The sequence below is a fragment of the Nicotiana sylvestris genome, chromosome 4 (assembly GCF_000393655.2).
Source record: "Nicotiana sylvestris chromosome 4, ASM39365v2, whole genome shotgun sequence".
Lineage (NCBI taxonomy): Eukaryota > Viridiplantae > Streptophyta > Magnoliopsida > Solanales > Solanaceae > Nicotiana > Nicotiana sylvestris.
This window is the reverse complement of record NC_091060.1, coordinates 139,497,905-139,523,201: the sequence shown is the minus strand read 5'-3', so window position 1 is coordinate 139,523,201 and position 25,297 is coordinate 139,497,905. Positions and strand designations below refer to the sequence as shown.

The 25,297-nt window shown below is 36.9% G+C and overlaps 1 protein-coding gene across 1 annotated transcript; it reads left to right on the top strand.

The window, feature by feature from the left end:
* Nucleotides 1–295: 295 nt before the first annotated feature.
* LOC104215976 (uncharacterized) lies at nt 296–19,917 on the top strand. The gene is made up of 8 exons (XM_009765927.2): nt 296–631; nt 962–1,742; nt 15,901–16,164; nt 16,407–16,445; nt 16,542–16,577; nt 16,679–16,736; nt 18,208–18,277; nt 19,861–19,917. Exons 1-8 carry the CDS (start codon nt 296–298, stop codon nt 19,915–19,917), a joined length of 1,641 nt encoding a protein of 546 aa, XP_009764229.2.
* Nucleotides 19,918–25,297: the final 5,380 nt, after the last annotated feature.

Genomic DNA, 25,297 nt, shown 5'->3' with positions numbered 1-25,297 from the left:
CAAGGTTCCTCTTGTATTTTGGATTGTCTTTTCGAGGTCATGATGAAAGTGATTCTTCAAAAAACAAAGGCCTTTTCATAGGGCTTTTGGAATGGCTTGCAGAGAGACTCCCTCAAGTAGATAGAGTCATATTGAAACATGCACCAAAAATGACATGATGACTTCGCCAAAAATTTAAAAGGACATTGTGAGTGCTTGTGCACAAGAAACCGTGAAAGCTATAATCAATGATTTAGATGGGGATTATTTCAGGATATTAGTTGATGAGTCCAAGCATATTTTACACCATAAACAAATGGCCCTTGCTTCACGGTATGTTGACAAAAAAGGCCAAGTAAACGAGCCATTTATTGGTCTTGTTCGTGTTGGTGATACCTCTGCAAAATCGTTGAAGGAAGCAATACTTTCTTTGCTTATGAAACACTCATTAAGTCCATCCAAAATACGTGGACAAGGCTATGATGGAGCTAGTAATATGCAAGGAAAAATGAATGGTCTTAAAGCTTTAATTTTACAAGAAACTCCTTCGGCACATTGCATTCATTGTTCTGCTCATCAATTACAGTTGACACTTGTAGCAGTTGCTAAAAAACATAAGGAGGTGGAAACTTTCTTTGCTATAGTTGCTAATGTATTGAATGTGATTTGAGCTTCCTTTAAACGCAGAGATAAACTTCGGGACCATCAAGCAGAATTATTGGAACGGTTGGTAGAGAGTGGTGAAGTTCAAAATGGGAAAGGATTAAATCATGAACGAGGGCTTCAAAGGCCAGGTGACACTCGTTGGGGATCACATTGTAAAACATTAGATAACTTTCTTGTTTTATTTGCGTCTATTGTTCATGTGCTTGGGGTGATTGAATATGAAGGTTTTGAGGCTAATGATTGATTGCAAGCAGAATTTTTTTTGAGTAAAATCAATTCATTTGAATTTGTGTTCATGTTTCACTTGATGTTGAAGGTATTGTTGATGTCGAACGAGCTGAGTAAAGCTTTACAGAAGAAAGAGCAAGATATTGCCAATGCCATGATATTTCTTGACCTTACAAAGGAAAGGTTGCAACAAATGAAAGAGGAAGGATGGAAATCATTAATGGATGAAGTCTCTTTGTTTTGTGCTAAACATGACATTTTGGTGCCCAATATGGAAGAATTCTATATTCCTGGAAAGTCGAAGCGTAGTCCTTCTAGTGTTACTTATTCACATCACTTATGTGTTGGGCTTTTTTATACAATGATTTATTTGCAACTTCAGGAGCTTAAAAGTCGTTTTGATGTAGTCAGTGGTAACTTGCTTCTTGGTATGGCTAGCTTGAATCCGGCTAATTCGTTTGCTAATTTTGATAAGGAAAGAATAATAACATTGGCCAAGTATTATCCAGATGAGTTTGGTGAATTGAAGCTTCGAGATCTTAGTCACCAACTTGACACTTTCATATGGCACATGAAACATGGTGACCCTAGATTCTCGGATTTGAAAGGAATTGGTGATTTGGCAAAAGCGTTGGTTGAAGAAAATCTTGTGGAGACATATTCACTTGTTTATTTACTTGTGAAGTTGACTCTAATTTTATTTGTCGCGTCTGCAACGGTAGAAAGAGCATTCTCATCCATGAAGTACATCAAAGATGAATTGCGTAGTAGTATTGGTGATGCATTTTTAAATGATTGTTTAGTTTGTTACTTTGAAAAAGAAGTATTTGCAAATGTAAGCATTGATGTTATTATTGACCGTTTTCAGAGTATGAGAACGCGCCGAGTTCACGTATAAGTGGATGATGTACTTTTGTTTTATTAGTATCAATTAAAGATATTCTATAATATTGAAGTTTGTATTTTGATTTAAATTGTGCCTTCTTTAGTTATCTTTTTGGGACAACAATAGATTACTGTTGTATGTCACGAATTGAGGCCACTATGCTTGTTTACATTTTAAAGTTTATTCCAGTTTAGTTCATGTGTGCGCAAGAATGTGCAATTTTTTTTTTTTGGAATAATTATTTTAAAATTTGTGTTAGTAGGTCAATTTGAGAGTATGATGAAGTTGAAGTTTGTGTTCGCAGGTCAATTGAGTAATTCACTCTAACGATAATAGTGCCCCCGTCATTCTCAAATCATGGGTCCGCCTCTGTGCTTGTTCATATCAATTTGCGCATGCTTCAATTAATTTTTGAGTAATTTTATTTAGTATCTATTAAAATTTGAACAAATAAAAAAAATTACCTAATGTTTTTTTTTTCCACCTCCAGTCCTAAAAGTTTATGGTTCCTAATCCACTTATCTATTTATAATTAAAAAGAGAGGAAGAAGCCTCCTCATTAAGTCAAGTGGCATCATCATAATAAGCCACTTGGCACTTTAGGACAATCATCCAAAAAAATAGGAGCTGGAAGGTTATTTTGAAAATTCCTTCAAACTTTCAGATTTTTTTATTTTAAAAATATTAATGATTTTTTCTTTTTAACAATTTAGCTGATTCTAAAGCATACATTTATTAATCTTTAAATTTATTTATAATTAAAAAGAGAGGAAGAAGCCTCCTCATTAAGCCAAGTGGCATCATCATAATAAGCCACCTGTCACTTTAGGACAATCCTCCAAAAAAATAGGAGCTGGAAGGTTATTTTGAAAATTCCTTCAAACTTTCAGATTTTTTTATTTTTAAAATATTAAAGATTTTTTATTTTTAACAATTTAACTGATTCTAAAGCATACATTTATTAATCTTTAAAATTAAAAAGGAAATCTGATTTATATTATTTTTTAAAAATTAAACATTGATGGCACATTTTAAAACATACGTTTTTGACTCCTTAACTTTGAATCACAAAGACCAAACTTTTTATTTTAAAGAGCTTTATTTAATTCAAAATTTCAGATTTATTTATTTTTAATAAAATAACTGACTTTAAAGCATACATCTTAAAAATTTAACTGATTTTAACATACATGGTTTACTCTTTAATTTTAAAGAAAAAAGATTTAGATTTTTATTTAAAAATTAAATTGCACATTTAGAACCCACTTTTCCTAATCTTTTAGTTTAAAATATTAAAGATTTCTTTATTTTTAAAAACTTAACTGATTTTAAAGCATATATTTATTAATCTTTAAATTTAAAAAGAAAATCTGATTTTAGATTATTATTTAAAAATTACATATCTTAAAACATACATTTTTTACTCTTTAATTATGAACCATGAAGACCAATAAATAGTTTTATTTAATTCAAAATTTTAGATTTATTTATTTTTAAGAAAATTTACTAATTCAAAATTATTTGGAAATAAAAGCTCCTTCAAAATTCATCAACTTTTGAACCATGAAGACCGTAAATTTTTCTTCCAAGAAAAGATTTTTATTTAATTCAAAATTTCAGATTTTTTTATTTTTAAAAAGTTTACTGATTTTAAAACATATACGTCTTTCGCTCTTTAACATTAAAAAAGAAACTTGATTTATAACCCACTTTTCCCTAAATGCAGAACCCACTTTCCTCTGCAAAACCTCAAAACACATTGAAACTTACAAACATGCGCACGATTGAAAATGAACTTTTCCAAACTGGCGATGCCTCACTTGTATTAATTAAAAACCTTTTAACTTTCACTTGCCCTAAATTTTCTCTGCAAAATAACAGAGTGTCCTCAACTATCTCAACCACGATTGAAACTAACGACTCAAACCCACTACTCGGTAACTACTGCACAAACTGCAAATTATATTTCATATCAGTAACTTACACGGTACTTCAATTCTAATCTTCCTACTGCTATCGAAAATCAAAGAAAACCTACGACTGATGCAAAGAATGGCTACTAACAGTGATTTCATTAAGGATATAACTATTTCAAAAATGCAATGGAAGTTGAAAGTTCGGGTTGTTCGTTTGTAGGAAGTACCAGATCGTTATAATTCAGACATTGCATTCTCGATAAATTGGTTCTACAAGATGAAAAGGTCTTCAAAATTTGTTATTTTCTTACTAATTTGTTTTGCTCTTTCTTTCGTAAATTTCAAATTTCAATTTGTTGCTTTGTGTTTTTGAGTTGTTAATTCGTTCAACTCTAACAGGATAAAAGTACTATTAATTTTCAATTTTAAAATAGTTCCTCTGTTTATGAGACTAACTAATTCATTCAACTCTATTATTGAAACGTAAAAATTTGGAGTTTTTGCTATGTTTTTTGGGGACGTATCTCCTTATTTTCTCCCTTTCTCTTTAAGAGGCACTTCACACATTCATCCAAACTTTCTTTTTGGATGTGATTAAGTTGCAAGATTTGTACGAGTTAATCTAGATTTTTTAGTCAATACAGTAAATAGTGTAATTCGTCAAACCTTATATTGGTTTTTTTATTTAATTCATCAGACCTTATACAGTAAACTTATATTGGATTTTTTGTGTGGCTAATTCGTCAGAACTTTTTTGTTTTTTATGTGATTAAGTTGCAAGATTTATATGAGTTAATTTGGAATTATTGTGTTACTAATTCATTCAAACTATTTCTTTTATTTAATGTAATTTTTTGTAGGTCGATCGGATACATGCTTTTATTGGAAAGTCAGTTTTGCCTCTTTTTAAAACACAAATTAATGAGCTTGATTTATATCTTATGGCGAACTTTATCGTTTGTCAAAATAAGGAGAGGTTCAACACCACAAAACGTAGGTTTAGGTTGACATTTACTCAACGAACAACAGTGACTGAAACAACTGATCCATTTTTCCCTATGAATATCTTTGATCTACGACCGTATGATCAATTGATAAATAACGTTGATGTGAATGAGACTGAATTATTCGGTAATAATAACTTTTACCTTAAATTTCTAATTATGAACTTTTCTGCAATTTCTTTTAACATCTTCTTTTTCTTTAAATGTTATCGGAGAAATCGTCAGTTTTAGTGAGGTAAAAATGCACAAACAAGGTGGTAAATGTTTTCTTTATGAAATCACGAATTAAATGATAAATTCAGTGATAGATTCATGCATTCTAGCCAAATCTGAGTTAAAATCACTTACCCCGATGAATTTCTTGAAAAACCATCTCAAATCACGAATTAAATGATGAATTCAGTGATAGATTCATGTATTCTAGCCAAATCTGTGTTAAAATCACTTACCCCGATGAATTTCTTGAAAAACCTTCGAAAAATCGCCAAAATCCGAGCTCTCTAAGTCAAAATATCAAATAAAACCCAAAACCTCGTATTTATAGAGTACCCCTCGGATTCCGACACCGCTGACCGCACAAAAATGACCGCGGTCCGTGCAAAACCAACGGGGTCCGCACAAAAACAACCGCGGTCGCGCAGGTCTTGCTCTGCAGGGACAGGCTTTAGTATTTTGGCCATAACTTTCGCTACAGATGTCCAAATTGCGATATCTTTACCTTTCTGGAAACTAGACACGAAGCGCTACAACTTTCGTTTTTGAATCACCTCAAAATCCTTGTAGATCAAAAGATATGACCTTCCGAAGTTGGACCGACGACCTGCAGGTCTTCATTTCGCGCGGACCGCGCACTTGACCGCGCCCCCGCGCTAGGCCACCACGCGCAGCGCCTAAAGGGCCGTGCACCAATGACTGCCCCATCCATTTTCTAAGTTCCGGGATGTCCGTACTCGCTCAAAACTTACCCGAAACACACCCGAGAACCCCGAAACCTCAACCAAAAGCACCAACGCATCCTAAAACATTTTTCAACCTCGTTCCAATCATCAAAACACTTCAACAACACCAAAAACCATCAAATTACCTCAAGTTCGAGCTTAAGTTCTTCTAAAACTTAAACACGCATTCGATCAAAAACCCAATCAAATCACGTCCGAATGACCTCAAATTTTGCACACATATCCCAAATCACTTAATGGAGCTACAACAACTCTCGGAATTCCATTCCAACCCTCGGATCAAAATCTCACCTATCAACCGGAAGTCGCCAAAATACTAACTTCGCCAATTCAAGCCTAATTCTACACCAGACCTCCAAAATTACTTCTGGTCACACTCCTAAGTCACAAATCATCCCCCGAAGCTAACCGAATCACCGGAAATCACATCCGAGCCCTCTAACTCAATAGTCAACATCCGGTTTACTTTTCCAAACTAAGCCTTCCTTAAAGAGACTAAGTGTCTCATTTTCTATCAAAACCAATCCGATTTAACCCTAACACACCGAATACCGATAACGAAACATGAAGAAGCATAAAATGGGAAAAACAAAGTGGTTCTCATGAGACGACGGGTTGGGTCGTCACATCCTCCCCAACTTAAACAAACGCTCGTCCTCGAGCGTACCCAGAGTTATCCTAGAAGCCAACCAATAGCTGAATGACCTTACCAAGAATATACCCGGGGGTGATCCCATGTCACCCTATCTCGCATAGGTCCGATAACACAACATAGCTGAAATTTCACAATCCATCTAGTCCATAAACCATAGAACCACATTGCACTTTCTGAAATCATACACAAGATCCGATCCTCACATCTATACTTAGAATAGGCCCGAACCAGCTGTAATAACCCTCAATCATATGATATACTACATAACCCAAACACTCAAAACAATAACTTCTATTCACAGCAGTTGCCCACAATGCCTGAATACCGATAGGAAACCTCTTATCAACTAAGGTCTTATTCCAACACTTTCATATACTGCCAACGATACATGAAACACGCAACAAACCATAACCATTTCTCAGATCAACCACTCATGAAGCCACTTCCCTTTTGACTAATACCACAACAGGTTTCTGAGCCGAACCTCGATATTATCCTTCTAACAAACTGAAATCAAATCTGTTCGTATTCATTAATGACACCAACGATCACCTCGAATCCAACACACCACTATGGTGATATGACACCTCAATACATGCCTAAGCTACAACTTGCATAATACACGCACCAATAAGAAACGGTCTAAACATACTTAAATCATAAAAAACAATGACTCAAACGAAAGAGCTGCACCTCAAGCTCATCAATACAATCACAACACAAGGCTGAGACCCCGTCTCACATCATATAAATAGAACACTGAATCCACCCCAAAAGGTCATATCTCCACGTGGCCTCGCTACAACGCGCGATCTTATTCAATCGCTGTTATACATGAAACACCTCCAGTCACTATGCTCAAAATCGATAGCCACGCACAATTTGATGCTTGAAACCAAAGTAGATCATTACACTCACGGTGAAACAAGTAGCATATACTATGCAAACCCGATAGGATGTAACCGGTACGTCATCCACTGAGCAACACCCAATTATTCTTCCGCTCGACTTCCACTATGAACCCCAACAGAATCGCACCATATGTGCCCATAACCAACAAATCATAATGTCTCGCAACACAGAAGGCAACTCACGGAACTCCCGATCACTAATAAGCTCAATAACGGTCGAGTCAACCTAACCCTCAACGATACAATTCGGAGCCAACCGAGCCGACTCAAACTAGAACACACATCCACATTAGCCTGCCAACGAACTCCTTACCGAAGAAGCCTGAAGCTGCTTCTTCCACTACCATAACTCCTGCCAGAGTCATACGATACAGTGCCCGGCACCAAATCAATACCGAAATCCACAACTCCGTCCGGCGACATGCCCGGCCACAAGAAACACATTCGAAAAGTCCCTCAACATCAGAACTGAATCAATGATGGAAACCTCTGCACTGACATCCATCACGAGGCTTAAATAAGAAAAGCAACCCTTCCCAGCCGTCCGCTGGTTCTTCGAAACATAAACCACTCTACTAAAGCATACTCCGACGCACCTCGCCACTCACCTTGTGGCATTCCCGAGATAGCCCATAGCGCAATAATCCATAATAACCCAACACTGAGAAATCCAGTCTAAACCCCGATATCATATCCAAAATCTGATATACCAGACAAGGAAAGGTCCACTCGGGCCCCCAAATCCCGATAGTCGTTACACACGATCCACAATCATAACATAGCCTGAATATGAGAACTTTCGTCTTCAAATCCGCGCGGCACATGAATCACCACATCATATCCCAATTTCTCCGTCCGAAAGCATACCACACCTTAATACCCAATAATTCCACGATAGACTCTAAAATTTCCCTATACTACCAAGCCAACCCGATATCACCAGTCGATCTAACAAGAAAGTGCCACAATACCACCGAAGTGCCATCCATTTAATCACATTGCCCTTTTTCTGAAACATATACTCTCGTCAAATCACTTTCAAATAGCAGTACCATTTTCCTTGATTATCTAAGGCTACCCACTGCCTAAGTGTTTTATGAGCTTCCTTTCTGAACTGAACTGTAACCTAACACATGCAAGTCTCGGTCGTCTACAACATACCGCATATAACATACCATCCGAGGATACATGAAAACCTTACCTCCCTTCCGGGCCACAGACATCTATGCACTCCACTAGTCAAGAACTTCCATCGATCCCATATAGAAGAAAAATCATTACACATCCCATGTCTCTCATATTCGTAGAAAATGTACCTCTTCAACCACGGTAGAAATCAACAAGAACTCTCTCAATTCCGTTTGCATAAATTAAACTGCCAGGACGGAATCCTTCTAACTCGACCAAGCTAAGCAAGCCAACAAAACCCAAGAGCATTGCTGCAAAATACTTGTACGAACTCATTACCTCGAACACATACCAAGAATTAATCATACCTTTACCATGCCGATCTGGTCTACTATCAAGCTTCTGCATCTATCTAAATTTCCTTCTGATTCATAGTCAACTTGATATTTCTCCTTGTTGTAGCACCACAATTCCTCAACCCAAGCTTACCACACGAGACCCAAGCACAAGACCACACCGTCTAAGACCCATAAGCCACTGAATCCTCTCTCAATTATTTCCAGAGACACCACATTCCAACATACTTCACTCCGAAGAACTTCCTGCGAATCTAAATCCGTTACCTTTATTTTCTAGATACTAATACATAGAATCCCATAATTAACATAAAAATACCCCAAGTCTTGACCTCTTCCAATGGAGACTTGGTTCCTAATCACATATGCTACTTTAAGATACCCCATTGTTACATGTAGAATCTTGAACACATTAGGACCATTTTCGAGAGTCATTCACTCTATTCAACTTGCATTTAGCCTGCTCAACTAACAAAACCACCTGTGCCTCATTAGCACTCTGACACCGCAGGATATGACCTTATAACAATACAATCAAGCATATTCCTTCTCTATACGCTGAGCATTCTTTACAACAGCTCAAGACATCCTATTATTTTCACACATCTACGAAGCACCATATAACCTTTATTAAAATTTTCCTTCACTCGTGCCATCTTCGGCTCAATTTCCACTCGCCAGCATGCCTCAATTCAAAACCAACATAGCAACGCCACCGTACAATCAGCTGACCAATAGCAAGCTCCCCAACTTGGCTCGAAGTCATAAATCAGAACACCCAATACTCATAATGCATATACTCTACTGCTGCCTTAATACCGTAGTGAGATTAAACTCAAATCGTTTGTAAGCTTGTGAAAACACAAATCATCTAGTACCTTTAACTCTTCGGCCGATCTCGCAACAGTTAAACTCACTCTCTTATGCGACCCCAAAATTTCAAACTTCAACACCTACAATTCACTGGCACATGAGGTCTTCTATCATTCACATAAGGATCACACCGCCTCAGCACACTTTGCGGGAGATAACCCACCTGCTTCGCCTCAATATAACCTTTTCGTATACCTTCCACCGCTATAAGCATTACGCAGTCACTTGATTTTCTTGAGTTTGTACTCATACCGCAACATGAAATTTACTTCACTCTCAACTAGGAGACTTGAAAAGATTCTTCACACGCCTATAATCTCGGAACTACACTTCCACTCACAATGGAAATCATACACTTAGTAGTCCATCTATCATCCAACAAATCTTCCTCGACACTTCCAAGTCATATAGAAACATCACGCAGTACTAGCATATTCATCACATAGCTATCCAGCTGGCATTCCCACTATTAGGGACAATACTGAACATATAAGTTCAAAACACTTTCTCACACAATCAGCACCTCGGTGCTCAAGCCATAGGCAAAAATCCGGCCTCAAGTCCTCCAGACTGGCCCAACATAAACTCATAGGGATTACATCTCGCCCCTCGATCGAGGATTCACAAGCCATCAAGGCACATCTGATATTGAGCGTTCATGCGCGCGTACGAACACGTGGAAGGAATTTCAAGAGTTTCTTTTCAAGCTGACTCAGGGACGCACGATAAGAATCCAAGAATGTGAAGTTTTCCTAAAGGTTCTGCAGCCTCTCGAGGATAAATACAGACATCTCCGTACCGATCCGCGAGACTCTACTAAACCTGCTCATGACTCGTGAGACCTAAGTAACCTAGGCTCTGATACCAACTTGTCACGACCCAATCCCCGAACCCGGTCGTGATGGCGCCTATCATAAAGACAAGGCCAGCCAGACCAAAACGGAATACCTCTTTTAAATAGTTAATCATCATGATAGTAATAACATATAATATAATGCTCATAAATTGCAAAATTTAACGATAATAACAGTAGGAACCATCCCAAAATAGCCCAAACCGGGGTGTCACAAGTCATGAGCTACTACAGAATCTGCTATAGGTCTACAAAGTACGGAATCTGATACAACAGTCTGACGAAAACATAAATGATAGAGGATAAGAGAGAGAAGGGGCTGCGGACGTCAACAGCTACCTCGTAACTCCAAATCATTGTCTAGCCTGGAAGGAATCAGCGCTCAGGTGCGGACTCTGCTATACCTGAATCTGCACACATGGTGCAGGGAGTAATGTGAGTACTCCGACTCAGTGAGTAATAACAATAAATAATGACTGACAGTATGAAATCACGTAGAGGCACTAAGTAGTTCTATATCAAAACAGTAAAATCATTTAAACATCAGTGAATAAGAAAATCTTGTGAAATTCTTTTAACCACGTAAAACAGGTATAATCAGTGTAAATCAGCTCCTCAAGCATTTTAGTTCATCTATTCGTTCTTTTCCTCAGTTCTCAATTCATATACTTCTCACGATAATCGAGTCAATAAACATATATACCGTTGCGGCGTGCAGCCCGATCCGTATATCGCTGTGACGTACAACCCGATCCATAATAATAATAGTCGACTGCGCTCACTGGGGGTGTGCAGACTCCGGAGGGGCTCCTTCTGCCCAAGCGCTTTATAATTGCTGCGGCGTGCAGCCCGATCCATATAAGTAGTTGCTGCGGCGTGCAACCCGATCCATAATGTATATAATATATATATATATCTGCTGCGGCGCGCAGCCCGATCCATATATATATATATATCTGCTGCGGTGCACAGCCCGATCCATATCATATAAAATATCCTCACTATTGGATCCTCGACCCCGCTCAGTCATTTAAAAATCACAGCCTCTCGGGCATAATGTACGGTCGGGATCTCGGCCCTCATATCTCTTCCTATTTATGGTTAACATTTCAAAAATTTGGTTCATATCATTCTTAAATAATTGGAAACATGACTGAGGATATAAATTCTTTAATAAAGTAAGTGAGGAAAAACCAGTCAAAAATCCCCTAAGGGTTCTACAGGTCGGCACAAGGCCCCAAGCATGGCAACAAGCCCAATTCACAACAATAAAGTATATGTCTCAATCAAAAATGTAGTAAAATATTATTCGGGATGGACCAAGTCCCAATCCCCATAGAATTGAACCTCACCCTCGTCACACAGCGTGTAGCTCAAGTTAGTATAGCACTAAGTTGTGCAAATCCGGGGTTTCAAACCCTCAGGACATCATTGAAAATTATTACTCACCTCAAACTGGCCAAAACTCTAGCTCGCTATGCCCTTGCCTCTCAAATTGGCCTCCACGCACGTTGAATCTATCCAAAATAAAAACGAATAGGTCACAATATGCTAAGGGAACAAAGCCCAAGCGAAAACATTCGAAAAATATCGAAAATCGAAATTAGCAAAACCCGAGCCCCGGGCCCACGTCTTGGAATCGGGTAAAATTTACATTTTTAGAATCCTCATACCCTCACGAGTCTAACCATACCAAAATTATCCAATTCTGATACCATTTGGTCCTTCAAATCATCATTTTACATTTTTGAAAGGTTTCACAATTTTCTTCCCAAATTCCATCTCAAATCACGAATTAAATGATGAATTCAGTGATAGATTCATGTATTCTAGCCAAATCTGAGTTAAAATAACTTACCCCGATGAATTTCTTGAAAAACCTTCGAAAAATCGCCAAAATCCGAGCTCTCTAGGTCAAAATATCAAATAAAACCCAAAACCTCGTATTTATAGAGTACCTCTCGGATTCTGACACCGCTGACCGCACAAATATGACCGCGTTCCGTGCAAAACTAGCAGGATCCGCGCAAAAACGACCGCGGCCGCGCAGGTCTTGCTCTGCAGGGACAGACTTTAGTGTTTTGGCCATAACTTTCGCTACAGATGTCCAAATTGCGATATCTTTACCTTTCTGGAAACTAGACACGAAGCGCTACAACTTTCGTTTTTGAATCACCAAAAAATCCTTGTAGATCAAAAGATATGAGCTTCCGAAGTTGGATCGACGACCTACAGGTCTTCATTTCGCGTGGACCTCGCACTTGACCGCGCCCACGCGCTAGGCCACCACGCCCAGCGCAGAAAGGGCCGCGCCCCGCGCACCAATGACTGCCCCGTCCATTTTCTAAGTTCCGGGATGTCCGTACTCGCTCAAAACTCACCCGAAACACACCCGAGGCCCCCGGAACCTCAACCAAAAGCACCAACGCATCCTAAAACATTTTTCAACCTTGTTCCAATCATCAAAACACTTCAACAACACCAAAAACCATCAAATTACCTCAAGTTCGAGCCTAAGTTCTTCTAAAACTTCCAAAACACGTATTCGATCAAAAACCCAACCAAATCTCGTACGAATGACCTGAAATTTTGTACACATATCCCAGATCACTTAACGGAGCTGCAGAAACTCTCGGAATTCCATTCCAACCCTCGGATCAAAATCTCACCTATCAACCGGAAGTCGCCAAAATACTAACTTCGCCAATTCAAGCCTTATTCTACACCGGACCTCCAAAATTACTTCCGGTCACACTCCTAAGTTACAAATCATCCCCCGAAGCTAACCGAATCAACGGAAATCACATCCGAGCCCTCTAACTCAATGGTCAACACCCGGTTTACTTTTCCAAAATAAGCCTTCCTTAAAGAGACTAAGTGTCTCATTTCCTATCAAAACCAATCCGATTTAACTCTAACACACCGAATACCGATAACGAAACATGAAGAAGCATAAAATGGAAAAAACGAAGCGGTTCTCATGAGACGACGGGTTGGGTCGTCACAGTAACAAGTAAGAATTATTATAATAATAGTACTTCGATAGATTAAGGAATTCAAAGCTAAGAACTTTACCAGGAACATGACAAACTATTGCAACTCAGTTCTGTGTAAGCTGTTGCATCATCCTGCTTCTGGTGCAAAAACAGAGGACATCAGTTAGAAGAAATTTCCCAAAGCAACAAAGATCTGATAAAACTTCTACTAAACATACGATAAGTGATCATCATCGCAAACCTGAATCTACCTTTTCCGAAATTGATACTAGCACAAAAGTTAACCTATTCAAGTACCATAAGGCAAGACATCTTCATTTCTTTCAAAGGTCCTTTTTCAACTGAAACATGAGGAAGAAAAAGTGTCACAATATCAAAAGGATGACAACTTGTCTTATTCTTTTCCGCAACTAATTTAAAAGCGAAAATTGAATAAGTAAGGCATGTCATGGCTACATTACCACTTATCAGTGTCAAGAATGTTAGCATCCATCTTACGGTGACATAAAACGTATGAAGAAGGGATAAAACAGAGCAATACTTTTATAATATCATAACTATAGTCGATAAAGATCCTTAATAACACCAAAAGCAACTTAAGAGGAAAGAGGGAAGATTAGATTAACTATTAGCTTACTTTCAGAAGCAGTAAAAATTGAAATAGTCAAACGAACACCAGCTTCAACAACACCAATCTGTAATAAAACAACTACAACAATATATACCAAAATACATGCATCTAAACCCTAGAACACATACCACATAATTGACCCAACGGCATAGCCTATCATTCTAAACATCAAATATTCAACAACATAAGTAATTAAAAAGAAAAGGAACGAAAAAAATATATATATAAAAACAAATAATTAAACGAATTATTTAATAATATTCAGATAAGATTGATTGATTTTGAAGAAATATATATATATATATATATAGGAGTAAACAATAATGACAAAAGTTGCTGAAATCAGAATCATCGTGGTGGCAGAAAAAGATATAGGCATTAAATTGATATGGAGATAGAGAGAGATGAGTTAGGATTACCTCATGATGTGGCCGCCGATTATGGGAGAAAAGGGAAAGTACGACAATCGTTAGAAGCGAATTGACGGCGTGGGGAGCAAAATGAGGGCAAAGGCAGGGTTTGAATTATTAGTAATCTTTTTGTGGAGGGAATAGGAGGGAAAAAATTTACATTTTAACTTTTAATTATTACTATCTTTTAGTGGTTAATCCCTCCAAATATTGACTGATATGATGACACTATAACTAAAAGTGTCACTAATTTCCATCTAAATATAACATTTAAGTTAATAGTCACAATATTTTGTGACATTTTAAACAAAATGTCACTATTTTGTGACATTTCTAAAGAAAATGTCAGGAAATTATATATTTTTCGATATTTACGTCAAATGTCACTAAATAAATGTCGTTGTATCCATGATTTCTTATAGTGAAAGCTCTATCACTGCCCACCGTAGACTTGCATAACTTATTAGTTAAGTAAATTTTTATGTGATCTACTGGAATTATTGTTTTGTGTTTCAATATGGACTTTTCATTAGAAACCATCCAATTAAGTTTCTGTTACCTTGATCATCTTGCTTTGGGTCATTCTTCAGCAGTAGAGTTCCTTTCTGTCTTGGACTCTGAATGTAGCAACACTACACTTTGCCCAGCCCAAACTTCTTCCTCTTTTGACAAATTAATCTTCATGTAGGTTGCAGAAGTGATATATATTGTGGTGTTTAAATTAGCTTAATTGAACTACCAATATCAGAGATGTGGTGACTTAATGTTGTTGACTATGGTTAAATTTTTTTATTAATGATCTATATCTATTTCATCTCAAAATCTGAAAACACAAAAATATTAGCTGGTAGTTTAATTTAGTGGAATAGTCGTTAGATTCCCCGATGTTAACTAGGACATTTCAATTATATACATACAAAGGAAGCTTAGCTAGAGTGATTAGAAAGCTATTGAAATTACAATGCAACTAAAAGTGCGAATAATGTCCTGTGATCTAATGTAATACTATAGACGAGTCGAGTACTACACAATTATATCAATATTAAATTTCTACCGAAAGCTTAGGTTCAAATCTTATCAAATGTCCTGTTTTTCCAAGGGGAGAATATGGCACAACCACTGAGTTCCCGACATTCTATTTTTTTTATGGGCTAAAAAAAGTGACACGCCTTCACATGTGTATTATGATATCTGAATCATTTTAAATCTTGAAGTTCTGCCTTTGAATTATTAATCGTATGTGCTAATAGTTGATTTGTCTTTGTACCTGCCTGTTTATTCTGCCCAAAATTTTTGATTACGTTGTTTAGTTTGTTAAACATACATTGATTTGTGATGATACTTTTACAAAATTCATTACTTTAAATAGTACTATTCAAACAAGATGTTAGTTTATATATTTTTTCCACTTCTTTTAGTTATCTGATTTGTATGTTTTTTGGTTTACAGACTTTGTTCGTAATGCTACTATCAGAGGAGATTCTTCTGGCAAAGAAAAGGCAACACAACCTTTAACAGACATAATAAATTGTCAAAATTCCACACGATTTCATTATACACCTTTAAACAGTTGTAGACATGCTTCATCTTCTCAATCTCAGGCACGATATCCAAATTTACCTCAAGAGAAACATTTGCAATTTGGTTTGTCAACTTCAAATGTGCAGAGAAATTATCTTCTACCGGATTTAAATGAGCTACCCCTACTGCAAGGTTCTTATTATAAATAAATTTATTTATATAACATAAGTCATTTATATATACTAACAACATTTTATTATAACTTATTATTATAACTTGAGGATGACAATATTGATGGTGATGTACCAGGTATGTTTTTAATGAATAAAAGTTTTAGCTATTAAATTATACAAATAAACTAAATTTATTTAATATTAAAAATAATGGTAGCTTGATTAAATACTTAATGTAATGGTACATGAAAACAATCATAGAAAATAATGATGCAACCGAAGATGAAGACGAGTATGAAGGTATGTCCGTCTTAACACAAACAATGATTCATACATGTCCACTTTTTTTTAATTTATATGGCTAATTTAATATGATTTTAATATTATACTATTTAGAGGCTGGCGTCGGATATGCAATTATTGACAATGAAGGTATCAATATTTTATTATTATTATATGTATATATAATAAGTAGGCATGCCATAACATAAAACCTTGACATTAATCTTACTTTTGCTTCTTTTATTCATTAGATTACTGGGATATAGGCGATCCTACATGTGAATGTGAACATTGTGGTGCTTACTTCTGGTACGAAGAAAGAATAAACAAGAAAGTCAAAGCTAAAAAATCAGAGTTCTCTTTGTGTTGTAATCATGGAAAATACACTTACCACAGCCAAAAGAACCTCCCACAATTTTAAAACACTTATTATATGAATATTTTGATTCACCACCAAATATTTTTATGCAAGTCCAAAAAGTAACCATTTCAGAGATAATATTAGAAGTTATAACTCAATATTTTCATTTACATAAATGGGAGGAAAAGTTGATGCTTCTGTCAATCAAACAAAGGGGCCAAGAACATTCAAACTATCTGGACAAAATTATCATCAAATCGGAAGTTTGTTGCCTCCCGAAGGACCTACCCCCAAGTTTGCACAATTATATATATACGACATAGAAAACGAAGTACAAAATAGAATTCATGCACTGGGGTTAGTATTCAATTATTCTTATTTTAAATATGCATGAATATTCTAACAAAAACAAAATTAGATCAATTTTACTAAACTTGAGTTTGTTTCTTTAATGTTTTACACTGTCCTTGGAACTCTTTACAAGAATCATGTGATTTCAAGTGTTTTCGTCTTCTTCTAAAAAATTAGGGGTTCAGAATTTTTTCTTAAAACTTTGTTTAAACTGATTCTTTATGTTTAAACTTCTATTTCTTGCATATTTTGACGGATTCTATGATTTTTCTACCTTCTCAACTCGCCTATGTTGAAAGCCTTAATTTTCTAGATTTCTTTGTTTGGTTCTGTGTATTAGCATGACTGATCGTTGCTTGTTTGAGTTTCTGTTACTATCTTACCTCGAATATGTTCCTACTGAGTTTTTAGCCTAACTTATATCACTTCTATATGCTTGTGTCCATCTTGACTATTCAAGACTTGATTCTTTCCATCAGTGATGTTTAACCTTCATGTTTGCTATGTCTAATTATTCTTATCTTACTCTATTTATATGTTGAACATGAATCATGACTTTCTCTTTGATTGATTCTGGATTCCCAATTTTCATGGTGTGATTGGAAGACCTTCCTTTGAACCTTCGGTTTCTACCTTTTCTATTCAAATTAATTGATTCGCCTACCTTTTCTGTTGTGGTACTTTATTCTTACTGACTATCTCCTTAATTAGAGTTCTGTAAACTTAGCCCTAATTGTTTACCCTTTACTTACTGAACTTGAAATCTTTCCTTATTAGTCATACACTGATTTCTTTCCTTATTTGACTTGTTCTTATCGTTTGAATTGATTCCCTTAACTTAAGGGAGTACTTGTCCTGATTTTGCTTTAATTGGTTTTGAGTTCCATAATTACTAACAATTGTGATTATTGCCTTATTTTTACCTAGTTTCGAACTATTATATATACCTACTATCTCACTAACACAAACACGAACACATTACTTCAAAACTCTCTCTCTCTCTCTCACACAAAAAAAAACTCTCTTCTGCTCTCGTTTCTCTGATTACTTGCTATTAATCTAAGTCAGGTGGCTGCAAGCCAAGGCTGATTACTCTACTCTCTTGCTCCTCACTTTATGTTTACTACCTTCTTTACTGGTATGTTCTGACTTTAATACAAGTTCCAAAAATAATATGGTCCTTTTATAACTTCAACTCATCCTGTTTCTAGTCTACTTTTACTTATGATTTTGCTGTGAAACATGTAATTGATATGTTTATATTATTAACATGTTATGTACTCCCCTTCCTTAGGATCAGTATGAACATGTTACCCCCTCTATGTAGTCTGTCTCCATGTGATATTGCTCTATCTGGTTTCTGGTAGGAATCTCTTTGTAAAGTAGTCTGCACTCCTAACTTATATAATTCCGGGATTGATTTTAAATCATGTTGATCCTATACTGAACACCTTAAGCATTGTTGATTCTGTGACTATGTCTGATCAGTGTTTCTGAGCAAATCTGTACTAATTCCAAAGACTTCTGCCTGCTATGTGTTTACCATTATGTGCTTCACCTGTCCCCAATTCCTATTTAGCCCTGTGTGAAGGCTTGTGGTGCAAACCTTTCTTGGTTCTTTGTTCTATGTGTGATGCTAAACCTATTTTGGTTTTGAGATTAGTCTATTGTTTGTTGATTTCCCTACTCTTTTCAAAACCATCTCATTGAATAACTCCTCTGTTGTTATACAAAATTATTTTCATGTCTCCTATTAATACTATTTTCCTACCGAAACCTTTCAAACTGTGTCAAGTACTCTTACTCTACTCCTAAGTCACTAGGTTCTGCCCCCTCCAGTGTGTGTACTGCCTTGGGATCCTCTTGAGAACCCTCTGAACTCTGGCACACTAAGGCTATCCTTCCACACTGTACTTACTCAATTTGGTTACAAAGTCTAGGTGTGAGCACTGCCCGGGATCCTTGAAATCCTTAGGGAGCTCTGACGCACCTAGACAATCATATTGTCTATGAAATTGGCATTTGAGGCCATTGGAGTTTTTGGGAAATCACTTGGGCTTGCTTCAGGCTCCCTACAGTGTAACTTCTTCTTTTCCTTTTATCTATTTATGTAATTCATTCATATGGTGTATAATAATTTGTAAACGAACATTAGGGTAACTAGTGAAAAAGGGTGGGTCGTTACATATTTATGGGGTAATACGGGTAGAAATCATGCCTATAGGACTTTATATTTTTGCTATGTTTGCCTTACCATGTTAGAAATAATGCCTATAGGTCTCAAGTGGTTCCAATAATAGAAATCATGTTTATAGGTCTTAAAATCAACTTCACAAGTAGATATCATGCTTATAGGATATGGTCCAGTTCAACTTCTGTTATAACATGTGTCTACATATGTTTTTATTTTGTCATCATTCCTCCAAGTTTCTGAAATCAGTTTTAAACAACTAGATATCATGCCTATAGGGAACAACACCAGAAATTCTGCTTATAGATTTAAACCAGTTCACTTCAAAACTAGTTTAATTAATGGTTTATTTTCCTTGAAATGAGTTCTTTCAAAAACTGCCTTAATCTATCGTAAGACAGCATGCCTATAGGGATTCAAGAATCTGTTTTTTACTATATAAAATGTAATTATCATTATTCCGTGTGTAGGCAAGCCTATGTAACTCTGAAACTATATTTGTTACTTAATATCGTTCTGATTTTTAACAGGCTTTAAAAATCAGTAGGCAAACTGATAGGGCCATTACTTCTGAGTTTATAAAATAAACTGCCTATCTTCTGTGTCTTGATATTCACTTAGACATCATGCCTTAGGATACTGTTTAACAAAAGGCCTTTATTTGTGTTTGAGTCGTGCTGCTTATGTGTATAGTTTGAGGAGGTAAACTTGAGCCTCTAATTGCTCCCTTTTTATGTATTAAGGTCCTAATTGTTCTTGCCTGTCGCCCTAGTATTTTCACCTTTAAACCTTAGGGGTCAGTCTAGAACCACCTATAGGTAGAGGTCTTAAATTTCCTCCAGGGCCATTAAGAAGGGACGGGTAACAGCACGCAATAGAGATTGCTGACCAACACTCGCTTTAATGACCACTAAGGGGGATGGGATGGGTAGATATAGGATATGATGACTACGCGCTAATGTCACGTGTAGCCCCTCATTCAGGAGTGTTTACCGGGCATTGTGTGTGGTGATCCTATAGGCTAACCAACTTTAGACTCCTCCTTTCCCAAAAATTCCTTTTGTTTAAAACTTTGCTTTTACACAACTTGTTCAAAATCTTTGTCTTATCGTTTGAGTTATACAACGTCCAACGTGCTTTACTTGCAAACTATTTGATTCAGCTATTTATTTGTTAATGGACTAATTCGTAAATATAAGTTCAGTCGGGACACACAGTTGTTGACCAAGAGGGGTGTCTAATACCTTCCCCTCGAGATCATTTTGAGCCCTTACCCTAATCTCTGATAATGCAAACCAATCCAAGAGTTAATCGCTCTAGGTTCCCTAACGCACCATAACCCGTTAGGTGGCGACTCTTCAAATACCCAATTCCCAAAAGGAAATGAGTTATTACCCTCATGAATGTCGAAACCCGTACTTCTCTCCGCGAAGGGGAAAAAGGGGGCATGACAGGCGTTCCGCCCGATCCACACATAAAATTCACATAACGAGATACACATCGAGCTAAATTGCTCATTACTACTAAATATCGAATATCGGTCACAAGCACACTAAGTGCATACTACCATCCCTGGGGAGACATATAGCGCCATAAGCTACAAGACTCAAGCACAATTGAGGTGCGATATATGATCTGAATCTCAAGAGCCATCCTGCTCGCATAACACCATTGCTACATGGAACCTCAACACATAAGAAATAACCAATGATGAGATAATATTCAACGTCCGAATACTCCTCCATAAGGAGTGTTATGCCGAAATGAACACATTTGGCCTGATATAGAGCTCATATTTAAATTTAAATCCACTCATCAACCTCGAGCTGATTCTAACCACACCGTACTAGGTTAATAACCTTTCAAGGGTCCATAATAACCCCCTTTTTTTCACGACTCACATGAACAACCCTCATATCCGTAGCAAACCTCCACAGTCCACAACCCAATAAATCGAGTGCCCTCCAGGCATAAATTCTCAACTTAGTGATACTACTACAATCTTCACACTTGGTTTAAATCTTCAATCGATCAAGTGACTACACGTCACACTTATACAATCTTCCCGCGAGGTACTCTCCCATGACCTTCCGCACTAGATAACAAATCTGCACATCCATACCACCGGTCATACTAATGTTGTCAAGCATATCAAGAATCCATAACCAAGATGCAAAGCCTCCAACAAAAAATGCCGATCTTAGATGACGCTGAAGACAATACCATCTTACTCCAAACATCCAAATCCCCTTCCTGCTCATCTGAGCTCGTGACATCCTCGTCAAACACCAAACCGCAACCTTGATCCTTACTTTTAAATTTCTTACCGCTCACTGCACCTAACATTCCAATATGCGATAGCACCAGAATTTCATCATAACTCCTGAACCACTAATAGGGTAAACACTTCATCACCTAAAATTTTTTTACTTAGCTCATTCCAAGAGAACCATAGCAACACACGAATGAATTCTCATAACTATGGAACATTCAAATCCTCAAGTAGTGGTCTAAACCACCATAACCCTTCTGGCATCTGCCTACACCTAACAGACCATAATACTTGAATACTTCCAAATACAATCCACAATAGTAGTCGTCTAGCCTCGCACGTACCTCCACCACTATGCCAATTCAAGCATGGCTAACCAATGTAACTTCTTCTAATCTATCCTTAATTTACCTTAGAGAAAATATAGCTCCATTCCTTACTTCAAAAACCTAAATCCGCACTCACCTTGAGTGACCCCATTCCATGAGACCACATTGTCTCCAAAACTACGAATTGTTTCATACCCTCCTTGCATGCACATTCGCATCTTCAACTGGTACCACCGTTCTGATAATTCCTCTACGAATCCGAAGTCTTTATCCCTTTTTTTTCTCTCCCAATATTACAGTGCAAGTCGAAAACATCATAGAACATTCCGAGCCTATTATCATAATCTGCTACAAAAGCTCGATTCTTAACCATACCGCGGGCTTGAAACCTTAGGCACCGCATTTGAACCTTTGAATTCACTAGGACCGCTGTTGAGAGTCACTCACTCTGGATGGTCCCGAATATAATCAACTCCAAGTCTTCGCTGGCACATGAACACCCACCTCAATAAAGCACCCGACTGAATCACTTCCCTTGTAAATCACCTCTGTACGAAGCATAAATCCTGAATCTCCCCAAAGCCTGAACATGTAAGCCAACTATAGCACCCCTTTATCAGTTTCTTTTCTCAAATTACCACTTATGTTATTTTCCCTTAGCTGTAGTAATCCACCAATATGCTGATAACCGGAAACTTCACCAATAGATAACCATGCAACCCAAATCGTAGGCAGTGGGACTCTCCCACTTAGCTTGGAGCCACCCATTACATAACTCTGGAACTCACCAAGGTTCTTTCTTCATCGTCGACCTGATCTTGCATAATTAACTTTCCAAACTCCTCGAAATCCTTCTGTCTGACTTTCCATGAACTACCTGATTACTAACCATATCCACACGTTCGACCTCTTACTGGATAGCCAGTAAAATCCTTTGCAGAAGCTTCGCTAACCACGCGACCACTGACATGCTCACAGGAGATAACCCACCTGTGGAAATTACATGCCGACATCTTCCAACGTCGCTGCACGAGGTACAATTACTACGATATCAATAACCCATCCTGAGCCCGTGCTCATTCGCCAACTGCACTAGTCCATTCTCTTTTATGGATATCAACTAATACATGACAATATTTTCCAATTCAAAGCTATGTTGCATCCTTCCTCATATCAAGCAACCCGTAAAACATCAAAAAATGTAATTTGATCGTGGAGGGGCGGTGACCATGGTTTCTTAGGTCGTATTGATGTCCCGAAAAAATATTAGGCGATCCAGATCCGGGGGCCCAGGCCCACAGCGGAAGGCGTGGGCTATAGCACACGGAAATATGGGAATCGTATTCTTAAGATTCCTTTTCTTTCTTTTACCAAGTAAGTTTAAATACTCAAAAAAGATTCCTCACAATGCACACACTCACAATCTGCACACACACAATTAATCTAGCCTCGCGTATATAAAAATCAAGAGAGAGAAAGTGGAGGACATCATTGAGTGAAAGAGAGGATTTTTAAGAGAAAAGTTTGAGTGGGGACACTTTGAGAGGAAGGGAGGATTTAAAAAAAAAAAAGAGAGTGAGTGAAAGACAATGGAAAACTTAACCATTATTTGGGGCACAATAAAGAGGGGGAAAATCGGGAAGGAGGGGGGATTTTTTCGGACAAAAATCGGAAAAAAAGAAGCTAGGGTTGTTTTGAAGAAAAGAGAGTTTCATCTTAGTTTTATTTCGGAAAGTCTTCTTTCTCCAATAGTCGGTTCTTTGTGACTCACAAAATGCACACATAAAGAAGAGAGTATAACGTTTCTTTGTTAGGTTAATTTGTGTCCTAATTTTATCAAAAAAACAAAACAAAAACAAAAAAAACATATATTTTTGTTCCTCCTCCTATTTTTAGTTTTGGATTTTTAATTGCGGAGGCCGGCTGATTCGAAAACGTTGTTCGTGGGTCGTCGTTCGAGGTTCGAGGCGGAGTGTCCTGTTGTCATTTCAGTTCCGTATGAGTCTGTCGCCGGACTATCTTGTAATCGCACTTTTCACCAAATTAATTGTTAAACATTGCCAGGTCCATCTCACTACTCTCCTCTATGATCCATCTATTTTCTGTGAAATTAAAATATAATGGAGCCGTTTAAGAATGGTTGTTGTGCTTGACTCCATATAAATTAGAAAGCTAAATTTGGGGATCAAATCCGTAAAATTTGATTTGCTTTTGGGCTAGTGAGTTTGGGCTATTTTGATGTAATCTCTTTGGTTTTGAATTTTTTTTTTTGTTTGATTGATTTTGTGTCTTAATGTTTTATTGTGTAGTTCTTCATCTATCCGGATTCAATAATACTTTTTCCTATAGTTTCTTCAATTTTATCTATGTATTTATATCACCCTTTAGCATATGTTAGTTTACAAATTTTCACATAGCAAGTAGTTATATCACTACTCCTTTATAATCATGCCTACAATTTGTGGAACTGTGTAGTATTGTATGCGGAGCAAATGTCAAAACATGGTTTTGTTAAACAGCTGATCAAAACTCTCCTCCTTAGTTTATGATTTCTTTTTATTTCTTTTTTAATAGTTCATAAAAGTAAAATAATCACTTTGATGTTTTGATTAGGTCCATGTCGACCTCTGTCGAGTCATTTTCTTTGGATAGTGTTGGGAGTATTTGATTTTGTTTAGGTGGGTTGTGCAAGTCCTTGTCAAGGCAGTGCATCGTAAAATTGTTTTAAGTCTTAAACGGCTCTTATTATATTTTACTTCACTTTCTTTTACTTCATCCATTATTATTCAATGTTTGGTATTATCATTATCATTATAGTTATAGTTATTATTTCGTTTTGTTCCTTTCTGTGCTGGATTCCATATGTGTGCTTGAAAGCTATAGTTGTCTATTTTAATTTGCTTGGGAGTAGGTCATGGGGAGTTGGAAAAGGCCAAAGCTCATTAATAATTAATTGTTACCATGCTTTAGGAGTTGGCCCTAGCCAAATACAAAAAATGAAAGTTAGAAGAACACGAGCATGAATTGAATTACTCATTTATTTTATTTACTTTATTTTTATTACACCATCCGCTAGGAGCATGCTTAGGCTGACCGCATTTGGGTAGGCAAGCCTTAGGATTTTTATTGGTTTCGAGGCGAGAGGTCGCTCCCTTAGTTAAATTTATCCGGGGAATGCCCCGAAGGATTTATATATATTTTATTATAGAGTATGCCCCGAAGTATTTGTATTTGGACATCGATAATAGAATTCGTAGTATTTTTGTTTTATTTTCCTTTTATTAGGTGGGACGACCTCGAGCCTCTTTTTGATTGTTTATTTTCTTTTGTGTGCTTTTACCTCAATTAGAATGTCCTTAAAAGTCA